This window comes from Rhincodon typus, chromosome 23, assembly GCF_021869965.1.
Source record: "Rhincodon typus isolate 14 chromosome 23, sRhiTyp1.1, whole genome shotgun sequence".
In the NCBI taxonomy this organism is placed as follows: Eukaryota; Metazoa; Chordata; class Chondrichthyes; order Orectolobiformes; family Rhincodontidae; genus Rhincodon; species Rhincodon typus.
In genome coordinates this window covers 1,170,939-1,184,328 of record NC_063354.1, presented here as the reverse complement: position 1 = coordinate 1,184,328, position 13,390 = coordinate 1,170,939, and the positions used below count along the sequence as shown (strand labels likewise).

Below are 13,390 nucleotides of genomic sequence, written 5' to 3'. Positions count from 1 at the left end.
AGCAGGCCAAGCAGCATCAGAGGAGCAGGAAGGCTGACGTTTCGGGCTTAGACCCATCTTCAGAAAGGGTCTTTCTGAAGAAGGGTCTAGGCCTGAAATATCAGCCTTCCTGCTCCTCTGATGCTGCTTGGCCTGCTGTGTTCATCCAGCTCTATACCTTGTTATCTCAGCATCTATCTCTGGGTGTCTAGGGTGCAATCCTTGTGCAGTATGGGTCTCTAGAGATGTGCTACTGAAAAATCCTGAAGTTGAATTCTTATAAGATTTTTTGCCTTGTAAACTTTCTGATGTGACCTTATTGATGATCCTTTCGATCTGTTCATCCACAACATTGATTATACTTCTGGAGTCATCCCAGCTGTAGCTTCCCTCTTCCTTGTTACTGCAACAACTTTCTTGCAATTAAGCCCCTCACCTCAGGACATTCCTTATTCAGACATTCTTAATTGCCCTTTTGTCACAGGGCAGTAAGTTAGGAGGCAGTTGTTATCTTCTCCCAGGAAACAGCTTATTTATGTTTGTGCGTGTTTATAACAGTTTCTCCTTGTCCCTTTCATCATTTATTTTAATAAGAGTTGTGGCTAATTCTTTCAATCTCTGAATAGTTATTCAAGTTTTGAAGTCTACATTATAGAAGAAAACCAAGCCATCTGAAGGAAGCTCCCAAGCTGGGGCAGGGCATGTCTGTGCTTTAAAAACAAGGATGTAAATGTTAAGAGACTTTTTTGAATGGGGTGACAGTGTAAGTCAGTGAGCACAGGGCTGATAGGTGAATGGACTTGGTGAAAGTTAGGACATGGGCAGTAAGCTTCAAGATTACAGGGATAGGAATATAGGAGGCTGGCTGCATTGAAATAATCAAAGAAAAAGCATTGAGTGCAGGTGAGGAAACAGTTCCTTGGTATCATCCAAGTCAATAGGGGTCTGATTTTTCTTTTGTTTTGTTTGTTCCCCCAGCTGAGAAATGCAAGATTTATGATAATGATGACACTTGGGATCTACAGTATCACTATTGCCAGACACTTAAAGGTAAGGATTGCATGAAACATTTGTGTCCATGAGTGTGATTTTCTCCACAGATGCTTCCAGAGTTGTTGAGTCATTCCAGAACTTTCTGTTTTGATTATAGTATAATGTGGTGCACATGAACTGGCTATGTTTAAGGAGAGCACACTTTGCAACATGTTAGCGTGGCCAGACTGCTTTTTCTGAGTTCACTATAGGATACTCATGATGGCCTTATATTCTATCACTCAATGGAATATTTGAGAATTATTGAGTGTTGATCCTTAGTTATTTTATCTTACTGCAGTCTCTATATGAGTATCATTGAAACTTTGTTTCTTTTCTAATAAACATTTATTTTCCTGTCTCTGTAACTAGGGATGGTAAAGGATGAAAAAGTCTTTCCAGCCAAGGATAATCGATGGGTGTCCCTGGCCAGCATGCCTATGATACCAAACAATAGGCAACTGGAACGCACTTTTAAAGCATATTCCCTGTGTTTGCTCAATCTACCTGCAGCTGAGAGGAATCCAACAAACACCAAGACCAAAAGAAAGCAAGGTAAAAACTATGTCCATCTTTGCAGCCTAGATCTGTGAAACTTTCCTGGTAGGTCTACGGGAGCAGAAATAGTGCAGAGATGTGTGGGAATGTTCAATGAGCAGTGATGGGTGGGAGTGAGCCAGTAGATGCTGTGGAGTATATCATGTAGCACAGTATTGTTGTGCTTTACACAAAGGACTTTAGAAATTAGCGAGCGTTCAAAAGTGCTTAGCATTGAATATATGAAGTTTGTGAAATTTTGCTAAATGATGATGCCTAAAGTATTGTCTGTAAAGTCCTTCCCCACCCTTCCATTCTCCTGCCCTGATATTGTTTCTTTACAGTGTTGGCTTTTACCTTTTTCTTTTTGGTATCTGTGGATGTGAATACAAAACCTTTAAAAGTTTTAGTCTGAGTCACTTTAAATGCAGGGAAAATGTGTTAATAAAATGAGTTTCGTAGTCTTGGGCAGTAAAAGAAGTCCAGGCAAAAGTGTTCTCTATAAAGATAAGAATTTTGTGAGCTGGGATAACACTTTTTATTGAACATTGAGTTTTCTGGGCCAGTGTGTTGACCTGAGACTGATTCAGTGCTTGCTAGGCCTTTTATTTGCTATATAACCATGTTATTGTTCTTAATTTCCTGTTTCTCTGACTCCTCAATACTACAAGAAGTTTGATCTTTATTTTCTGCTGGGCATGAAGCAGAGTCAAGGTCCAGCAGAGGTGGTACTTAAATAGTGCTCCTTGGGTATGCTGAATGGTTGAGACTTATATATGACTGATTAAAGACTACAGTAGTACAGACTGTGCCTATGAGTAACAATAGATACATTCAGCAACACATTGTAATACTTAACATTAGGCAGGAATATACAACTCCAAATCTTATCTCTCATATAGCTCTGGCACTGTCTGTTCTCAAGTATTTATTAACTGGTCATCTTTGGCACACACCAACAGAAGAAGAATTAATGTTGTGAAACATCTCAGTTCTTTCCTTTTCAGGATGCTGGTGCATTGTCATGGTTTGCTGTGGCTGAGATTATTAGATTTAGATTACATAGTTACTCTCCCTTGACTATACGTGTGGTGGCTCAGTAAGCTAACATGATTGAATTAGAGTTTGCAACTTTGTGGACACTCAATTTGTTTCTGTTGCTCTTCCTTATCTCTGCTGTTGTTCTTGGTGCAGAAAAACATGGGTTGCCAGTATTTCATCAGAAAAAGGTGACTTTCCTGTAAGCCAGTTGCTTGTTCGAGTTTATCAAATTGTACATTGATCAAACTGTCATTGTCACGGCTCCCCGGGATATTGCACTGAAAATCAGGCCCCACAATTCCCAGAGTCATCACAAATGTAAAATTTGATTAAACCAAATTGCCCAATTTTACCTGTCTAACTCAGGTTATAAAAATATGCATACTAGATTTCTAATGCTAATAAAATAATGTTTATTCCAATGGAACAGTTTTAACCAACGGCAAGAAAGAAAATTGAATTATTAACTTATAACTCGAGAGGTTAAACATTACGCTTTTTTAAAAAATTCCCACACATACAAACAGACAAAGACACTAATATCCAGGTGGGGCAGGAACAAAAATGTCAGTGAAGCCCGCTTCCGGCACTGGTCCAGATTACAAGTGGTGATAAGATGCTTTCATTCCGTTAATTCCAATTCCTACTGACTCTTTGATGAGGACAGAAGGCAATGGACACCAGTTCTCAATCTTTCATTCACTGGTTGAAGATTCAGCCTTCCCATGTCTCTGAATGTGTTTTGCCCTTTTTCCTTTCACGAAAGAAATTTGCAGACCATAAGGCCATTACATATAGGAGCAGAACTAGGCCATTCACCCCATTTAGTCTGCTCTGTCATTCACTTGTGGCTGATATGTTTCTCAACCCCATTCTCCTGCATTCTCCCCATAACCTTTGATCTCCTTATCAATCAAGAACCTGTCTATCTCTGCCTTAAACACAGTCGATGATCTAGCTTCTACAGTCCTCTGCTGCAATGAGTTTCACTGATTCACCACCCTCTAGCCAAAGAAATCCCTCCTCGTTTCACTTCTAAGGGTCCCTTCGCTCTGAGGCTGTGCGCTGAGGTCCTAGTCTCCCCTACTAGTGGAAACATCTTCTCCACATCCACTCTATCCAGGCTTCTCGGTATTCTATAAGTTTCAATTAAATTCCTCCACAACCTTCTAAACTTTAGCAAATACAGACTCAGAATCCTCAACTGCTCCTTATATGACAAGCTGTTCATCCCTGGGATCTATCTTGTGCACCTCTTCTGGACCCCCTCCAAGGCCAGCACTTCCTTCCCAAAACTGTTCACAATATTTCAAATTCGGTCTTACAGGAATCTTATACAGCCTCAGTAGTACATCCCTGCTGTTGTATTCTAGCCCTCTCGAAATGAATGCTAACATTGTATTTGCCTTCCTAACTTTTTTTTCCCTTTATTCATTCATGGGACGAGGGCATCGCTGACTAGGCAGCATTTATTGCCCATCCCTAATTGCCCAGAGGGCAGTTAAGAGTCAACCACATTTGTGGGTCTGGAGTCACATGTAGGCCAGACCAGGTAAGGATGCCGTTTCCTTCCCTAAAGGACATTAGTGAACCAGGTGGGTTTTTCCGACAATCAACAATCATCATTAGATTGTTAATTCCAGATATTTTATTGAATTCACATTCCACCATCTGCCGTGGCGGGATTTGAACCCTGGTCCCCAGAACATTATCTGGGTCTCTGGATTAAAAGTCCAGTGATAAGACCACTAGGCCATTGACTCCCCAACTGCCTGAACCTGCATGTTAACCTTAAGAAAATCCTGAACCAGGACTTCTCAGTTCCTCTGTGCTTCAGATTTCCAAAGCCTTTCCACATTTGCCTCCATTCTTCCTACTAAAGTGCATAACCTCACAATTTCCCACATTGTATTCTTTCTGCCTCTTCTTTGCCCACAATCCTAGTCTGTCCAAGTCCTTCTGCAGCCTCCCCACTTCCTCAACACTACCTGACCCTCCACCTATCTTTGTGTCATCTGCAAATTTAGCAACAATGTCCTCAGTTCATTCATCCAGATTGTTAATGTATAACATGAATAGTTGTGGTCCCAACACCGACCCCTGTGAAACTCCACTAGTCACTGGCTGCCATCCTGAAAAAGAGCCCCTTTACCCCACTCTCTGCCTTCTGCCTGGTAGCCAATCCTCTGACCATGCCAGTACATTGCCCCTAACACCATGGGCTCTGATCTTATTTCGCAGCCTCCTGTGTGGCACCTTGTCAAAGGCCTTCTCAAAATCCAAATCGATCACGTCCACTGGCTCTCCTTTATCTAACCTGCTCATTATCTCCTCAAAGAGCTCTAACAGGTTTGTCAGGCATTACCTCCCCTTGATGAAGCCGTACTGACTCAGCCCTATTTTACCATGCATTTCCAAGTACTCACCAATCTCATCCTTAATAATGAATTCTAAAATCTAAACAACAATAGAGGTCAGGCTAACCCGCCTATAGTTTTCTGTCTTCTGCCTCCCTCCCATGTTAAACAGCAGTATTTCATTAGAGATAGTAGGAACTGCAGATGCTGGAGAATCCGAGACAACAAGGTGCAGGGCTGGATGAACACAGCAGGCCAAGCAGCATCATAGGAGCAGAGAGGCTGACGTTTCGGGCCTAGACCCTTCATCAGAAAAGGGGGAGGGGAAGGGGGTTCTGAAATAAATAGGGAGAGAGTGGGAGGCGGATAGATGATGGATAGAGGAGAGGATAGGTGGAGAGGAAACAAACAGGTCGAAGAGGCGGGGATGGAGCCAGTAAAGGTGAGTGTAGGTGGGGGGTTAGGGAGGGGATAGGTCAGTCCAGGGAGGACGGACAGGTCAAGGGGGCGGGATGAGGTTAGTCGGTAGGAATATTACATTAGCTATTTTTCGGTCCTCTAGCACCCTCTCTGTCTCCAGTGATTCCTGAAAGATCACCACCAATGCTTCCACACTGTCCTCACCTATCTCCTTCAGAACTCTGGGGTGTAGTCCATCTGGTCCAGATGATTTATCCACCTTCAGACCCTTTCAGCTTCCCCAGTACCTTCCCCCCAGTGATGGCCACTTCACTCACCTCTGCCCCTTTACTGTCTCGAAGTTCTGGAATGCTGCTTGTGTCTTCCACTGTGAAAACTGCTGCCAAGTTCCAATTCAGTTCCTCTGCCATTTCTTTGTTCCACATTGCTATTTCTCCAGCCTCATTTCCAGCGATCCAATGTCTGCTCTTGCTCTCTCTCTTGCCTTTCTATATATTTAGAAACATTCTTGCAATCTTCTTTCTTTTTACTCGCTAGCTTGCTCTTGTTTCATCTTCTCCCCACCCCAAAGCTTTCTTTTTGTTATCCTCAGTTAGTGTTTAAAGGTTTCCCAATTATGTGGCATCCCACTAAACTTCACCACATTGTGTGTTCTTTTTCATTTGTTTTATGCTGCTCCTGACTTTCCTTGTCAGCCACGTTTACCTTATCCTCACCTTAGTATGTTTCTCCCTCCTTGAGATGAATTTTTGCTGTGCCTTCCAAATCACTCCCAGAAACTCCTGCCATTGCTGCCCCACCATTTTCCCTGCTAGGCTGCTCTTCCATTCAACTCTGGCCAGCTCCTCCCTCATGTCTTTGTAGTTACCTTTACTCAATTGTAATAACGCTGTATCTGATTCCAGCTTCTCCCTCTCAAACTGCAGGGTGAATTCCATCATATTATGGTCACTGCTCCCTAGGAGTTCCTTCACCTTAAGCTCCCTAATCAAGTCTACCTCATTACACATCACTAAATCCAGAATTGTCTGTTCCCAATTGGGATCTGCCACAAGCTGCTCACCAAAAATAGTCTCATAGACATTCCACAAATTCCTTTTCTTGGGATCTGCCAACAGCCTAATTTTCCCTACCTGCATTTTAAAGTCCCCCTTGATTATTACAATAGTGCCTTTCTTACATGTCTTTTCTACCTCCTGATTTATTTTCTTCCTCACATCCTGACTACTGCTAGGGAGCCTGTACACAACTGCAATCAGGGTCTTTATTTCTTTGCAGTTCCTCAGCCCTACCCACACAGATTCTAAGTCTCCAACTTTATATCACTTCTTGCTATTAATTTAATGCATTTCTTACTAACAAGGCAACCCCGCCCCCCCTGCCCATCTGCCTGGCCTCTCGATAGGATGTGTATCCTTGGATACTTGGTTCCCAGCCCCGATCCCCTTGCAGCCACGTCTCTGTGATACCCACAACATCACACCTGCAAATTCAACCTGTGCCAAAAGCTCATTTACCTTGTTTCAGAAACTGCATGCATTTAGGTACAGCATCCTCAGCCCTGCATTGACTGCTCACCTTCTCATCATTGTCCCCTTATCTGCTGTGCCCTGAGGTTAGATTCCTGACGCTTACCATACTAAACTTTAATAACCTGTGCTGAGCCCTCTGCCTGCTCCTTTAACTAGTTGAAAGTCCTTGTGACCCCCACTGTATTTAGCCTTTCCATCGGGATCCTGGCCCCAGATCAGTGCAGGTGGAGGCTGTCCCCACAGTACACTTCCCTCCTCACCCAATGCTAATATCAGTGCTGAAATGGAATCTGTGTTTCCCACACCACTCCTGTAGCCTTCTTTTTATTCATTAATCTTTTTATCTTTTCACCAATTTGTAGGTGGCTCAGGTAATCCCCACATGTAGTGTACTGATAAAGGGGGAAAAGGTAAAGAATGAGTTTATAGAAGGTTTACATGCTAAGACTTGGCACAATTATTTTGGATCTATAGGTTTTATTTTGGGGAAGCACGAATGTATCAAATTTCCCCAATGAGTAAAATGTTGCCTGATGTATCACAAAAGTCAGGATACAGGATACAATGTGTCAGGCCTCCTGTTTGCTGAACTGACTGATCACTGTTATAGGGTCATTCAGTGCAGAAAATGCCCTTCGGCCCATCAAGTCTGTACTGACATAACAACCACGAAAGGCGTGCTAATCCCTTTTGCCTGCACTTGTCCCACATCCTTGAATGTTATGATATTTCAAGTGCTCACCAAACTTCCAGGCAGTGCATTCCTGATTCCCGTCACCTGCTGAGTGAAAAAGTTTTTTTCCCAAATTCCCTCTGAATCTCCTGCCCCTTATCCTAAAACTATCCCCCCTTGTAATTAACCCCTCAACTAAGGGGAACAGCTGCTCTCCATTCAGCCTGTCCATACCCCTCATAATCTTATACACCTCAATCATGTCCCCTCAGTCTTCTCTGCACTACAGAAAACAATCCAAGGGTATCTACTCTCTCCTTACATCTCAATGTCTCCATCCCAGGCAACATCTGGTGAACCCCCTCTGTACCCCCTCGAGTGCTATCACACCCTTCCTGTAGTGAGGTGACCAGAACATACACCATACTCCAGCTGTGGCCTGACCAATGCTCTGTATAACTCCAGCATTACCTCCTTGCTCTTACACTCAGTGCCATGATTGATGAAAGCAAGTGTCCCATTTGCCTTCTTAACTATCCTATTCACGTGTTCTGCTGACTTCAGTTATCTGTGAATAATTACCCCAAGATCCCTTTGTTCCTCTGAGCTACCCAGTGTCCTGCCATTCATTAAATACACCCTCATAATGTTTCTTCTTCCAAAGTGCATCACCTCACACTTATCAGGGTTAAATACCATCTGCCACTGGTCTGCTCATCTGACCAACTTGACTATATCTTCCTGTAACTTCCAACCATCTTCTTCACTGTGAACCACTCTGCCGATCATGATGTCGTTTGCAAAGCTGCTTAACATTCCCCCATATTTTCATCTCTATCATTTATGTAAATAACAAACAATAAGGGTCCTAGTACTGATCCTTGATGAAGCCATGGTCACTCGAGCAGCCTCCTACCCCTACCCTTTGTGTCCTGTTACTAAACCAGTTTCTGGTTCATCTCACCAGGTTTCCTCTAATTCGATGTGCTTTAACCTTCTTAATCTATCTCCCATGTGGGACATTGTCTAAAGCTTTGCTAACATCCATATAAGCTACATCAACTGAACATCTCTCACCCAAAGACTTGATCACATTTTTGAAAAATTCTAACAGATTTGTTAGGCATGACCTCCCTCTGAGAAAGCCATGCTGACTCTCCCTAATTAACCCATGTCTTTCCAAGTGGATATTAAGTCTCTCCTTCAGAATTTTCTCCAATAGATTCCCTCCCACTGACATGAGACTCACCAGTCTGTAATTTCCTGGTTCATCTTGACCATTTCTTAAAAGTGGAAGGCCATTAGCCATCCTCCAGTCCCCTGGCACATTCCCCATGGCCGGAGAATAATTAAAAATTTGTGTCAGAGCCCCTGAAATTCCCTGCCTCGCCTCCCACAGCAATTCATCCAGGCCGGGGAATTTGTCTGTTTTTAAACCTGACAGAGCATCCAATACGTCCCCATTTCCTATGTCAAACTGGGCAAGTTCCTCACAGTCCCTTTTCCTGAAATTCTGTACCTATTTTCTCCTTTTCCAGAGTGGAGACTGAAGAGAAATATTCATTTAACACCTTGCAATATCCTGCAGCTTCACACACAGGTTGTCCCCTTGATCCCTAATGGGCCTTACTCTTTCCCTGGTTAACCTCTTCCATTTAATGTATTTGTAAAATATCTTAGGATTCTCCCTAATCCTATTCACAAGTCCTTTCACATGCCCCCCACTTCTGCTTCTAATTGCTTTCTTAGTTTCCTTCTTGCACTTTGGATATTCTTCTAGGGCTGCAGCTAAAGTGTTCCCTTTGGACTTGCTAAAAGCCCTACAGTTCTTCCTTATCCAGCCCTGAATTATCCTATATTTCCCCCTAAAGGATTCATGTTGCACCTGTAGTCTCCCCAGCTCCTTTTTGAATGCCCCCCTGTGCTCTGCTATAGACTTACCTGCAAAGAACTGTTCCCAATCTACTGTGGCCAGATCCTGTTTTATTTTAATAAAACTTGCCTTCCCCCAATCCAAAGCTAACTTTTGCAGGCTATCTTTTTCCTTGTCCAGAACAGATTTGAACCGTACCGTGTTGTGGTCGCTATCGCGTAAATGTTCCCCCACTGCCACATCAAACATTTTTCCATCTTCTTTCCCAGAACCAGATCTAGCACTTCACCGTCCCTTGTTGGACCTTCTATGTATTGATACAAAAAACTTGCCTGGATACATTCAGGAAATCTGCTCGCTCTAAACACTTAACACTATGACTATCCCATTTATGTTGGGGAAGTTGAAATCCCCGAGTATAATTACCCGCTTATTACTCTTACACACCTCTATGAACTAGCTACATATTTGCTCTTCTATTTCCTGCTGACTGTTTGGAGGCTTATGATACACTCCTAGTAAAGTAGCTGCCCCCTTAACATTCCTGAGCTCTACCCACAAAGCCTCGTTTTAACTAACATTGGGCTCCTCTCAACACCACTAGACTAGAAATGAAAATTAAACCTGCCAGGGTTTCTGCTCCCACTTTCTATCCTTTTTTATTTTCTGGATATTGTGGAAAACTGCTTGGATTCTCCAACTCATGGAGCAGTACCTTGTTTGCAGTCTTTCATGACCCACCTGAAGGAAGGGTATCGGAGGGCCTGTTAACTCAAAAGTCAGCACCATTAGGAGAAAACTGAAAGAACCTTTATACATTATAATGGTATTTGGGGCTACATTATGTAAAATGTAATCATTTCTTTCATTAGAGTTTCGATTTAATGAGGAAGATCGCAACTTATTTTTTGAGATCTGTGGAGTGAAGCCACTCTCCAGCTGCATCAATGTGGAAGCCCAGACTGAGAATTATGTACCCTGTCCAAAAGTCCAAAACTTTGTCCGTTTGCTGGCTCCCTTCATTCAGAGATGGTTCTTTCATCATGATGATTTCAGTCATGTTTATGAAGAACTACAAGGTAGTAACATTGCTACAAGGCTTAAGTCGATGACATTCATACAGGTAAATGTTCTGTTTATTAAAATTTTATACATGTAGTGAAACCTATAAAGCTTATAATGCAGCGTAGAAGTTCCTTTTTTTATAAATTCACTAACAATAGACAGAAATGTCACCCTTTTGCACAGCTAGTGACCTGTCTTTGAAGGGTGATGCTAATCAATACCCCAGGAGAATTCCCTCTCGCAACAGTGCCAGGGAGTCTTGTGCATCCACCTCAACAGACAGGTGGAGTTTACATTTTCTTCAAAAGGTGACACCTGCAACACTTCCTCAAACTACCAACCTACATTATGTAATTAAGTCTTGAAGTAAGACTCAAACTCACAACTACTGACTGAAGTGGAAGTGTTAGCAATGACCCAAGCTGGCCCCAGTGCACCCCCTGGTGTTAGTACTTTTCCTTCTATCCTCACTGGCAGGAATTTTTCCCAGAGCATTTCTTGTGTAGTAAATCTAGCCGTTTCCATATGCGCCATGGTTTAGCGCTGAAACAAACACAGAAAATACTGGAGAAACTCAGTAGGTCTGGCAGCATTTGTGGAGAACGAAACAGAGCTAACATTTCAAGTCTGGCAGTTCTGAAGAACAGTCATACTGGACTCAGATCATTAACTCTGTTTCTCTGTCCCCGGATGCAACCAGACCTGCTCAGTTTCTCCAGCATTCTCTGTGCTTGTTTCAGATTTCCAGCATTCACTGTATTTTGCATTTATTTGATGGTTTAGCTGAATGCCTGCTAGCTTACATTGCAGTTTACATTGCTGCCTATATTTTTAAAAAATGGAAAATACAGAATTTCAAGTGATTATCCATGACAGTCAGATTTCTGTAGTTGTAGAAAGTAAATTTCCACAACTATGAACATTTTAAATCATTCACGCTTCTGAAGTTAGATTTTAATATCAGAATCCATTTACAAACACCTTTCTGGATAGATCTGGTTTTCCTTTGAGAAGTTGGTGTTTTGGACAAATTTCATTTGTTTTCCCACTGGATACAAACAGACTACTTGAACACAACAAAGGACACAAATTTGATCATTTCTTAATGAAGTCCATCTGACTCAAGTTGTTATATTAGCCTGGAGGTTGCTGCCTGGTGAGAATTCTATCTCTGTCACTGGGCAGTGATACTACAACTGATCATGTGTTCCTTACAGGCAAATCTGCTCCGTGGAGCTGCACAGAAGTCAATAGCCTGTCCAAGTGGACAGTCATATTAAAGGATTTTAATAGACACTCAAACAGGAAACAAAAATTTGCAGTTGAACAGAGACTATTTAACTTTTAGACTTTTTTCACCCAGAGGGAGTAGAAACCGGGGACATCACTTGGGTGAAGGTCCACGTTAAAATCAACTGAACTGCTTTCCTTTAAAAAAGAATTTTGAAAATTAGTACCCAAACACTAATCATTTAACAACTCAATTATAAAGTAATTTCTTCAGGAGCAATTACGCTTTTCATCAAATTTTACTAATCACATTGCTGTTAAAAATAAAGATATATATATTTGAACAAGATGCAACTTTTCTGTGCATTTCTAATGGTGATGTAGAAGTGGGAAAGTTGAAATTCTCACTGATTTCAATAATTAACATCAGCAGGTGTTGGTGGATGGAGCAGTATTCACTCCGCAGCCTGTGTCAGAATCCTGAACAATAGACCGCAGTTTCAGGTTTTTACAGTAAACTACATGTGCCCCTTAGCCTGAGGTTGCAATCAGTTTCAAAGGGAAATTACAGAGAGTACCACCATGTGGGGAGGCGATGGCTTAGTGGTATTATCGCTGGGCTGTTAATCCAGAAACTCAGATAATGTTCTGGGGACCTGGGTTCGAATTCTGCTACAGCAGATGGTGGAGTTTGAATTCAATAAAAATATCTGGAATTAAGAGTCGAATGATGAGCATGAATCCATTGTCGATTGTCAGGAAAACCCATCTGGTTCACTGATGTCCTTTAAGGAAGGCCCTTACCTGGTCTGGCCTACATGCAACTCCAGACCCACAATGGTTAACTTGTAACCACCCTCTGGGCAATTAGGGATGGTGTAGCCAGTGACACCCTCATCCCATGAATGAATAAAGGAAAAAAAAGAGTAACAGTTTTGCTGTGAAACCTCCCCAGCTGTATGTAACCCATCATATTAATATGATAGAAGTTCTGTCCTCCTTACACCTTTAACAGCACAAACTAGCATTTATGTAGCGTCTTTTAACGTAGTCAAAAAGTTTGAAGTTACTTAAAATTATGTTGTGTTTGAGCAGTCGTGAGATGGAGCTGTACATTGCATTAAATTGATTCTGTCCTTCATGATTTACAGAAAAGTATGATATTTTAAACAGGAGAAATTGCTGTTGTGAAATATGGATCAAGGTGCATTGCTGTACAGTGCAGTGGAGCTTTACGATCCACCTGAATTATTCTATACGTGGCTCACTTTAGATGACAAAGCTTTGCTGTTAGGTTTCGCAGTGGGCCAAGAATTGTTTGTCTTTGGCTACATTTCTCCTTTTACAGCCCCACCACCACCATCCAATCTGCCCTGAGAAAAAGTCAGTGCCTAAGTTGGAAGATGTTTTGGCAGCACATGATGAAAAACTGCACTAGATGGCAGCAAATGATAATTCATTTGAATCCCTCACTGTTGAGCAGAGAAACCAGGATAGAGAAATTATTACCTTTTAAAAGCCACACAGTAGAAGTTTTTATTTGTCTTTCATTGAGAAGAATTTGAGGTGTGTAGTTGAAGAGTGAGCTTTAAAGGTGTTTGTGCTAGGCTGTATCACCTGTAAGAGTGCAGTGCATGTGGAAGTGACTGAG

General features: G+C 42.1%; 1 protein-coding gene across 2 annotated transcripts in view; it reads left to right on the top strand.

Moving 5' to 3' along the window:
• Nucleotides 1–13,390, top strand: part of LOC125485836 (protein NO VEIN-like) — a 44,868-nt gene that overhangs the window by 14,501 nt on the left and 16,977 nt on the right. For both annotated transcript variants that reach the window (XM_048610611.1, XM_048610610.1), the window contains exons 11-13: nucleotides 958–1,029; nucleotides 1,384–1,566; nucleotides 10,317–10,567. In XM_048610611.1, the coding sequence (XP_048466568.1) occupies nucleotides 958–1,029; nucleotides 1,384–1,566; nucleotides 10,317–10,567 (506 nt within the window). The remainder of the gene's footprint in view (nucleotides 1–957; nucleotides 1,030–1,383; nucleotides 1,567–10,316; nucleotides 10,568–13,390) is intronic.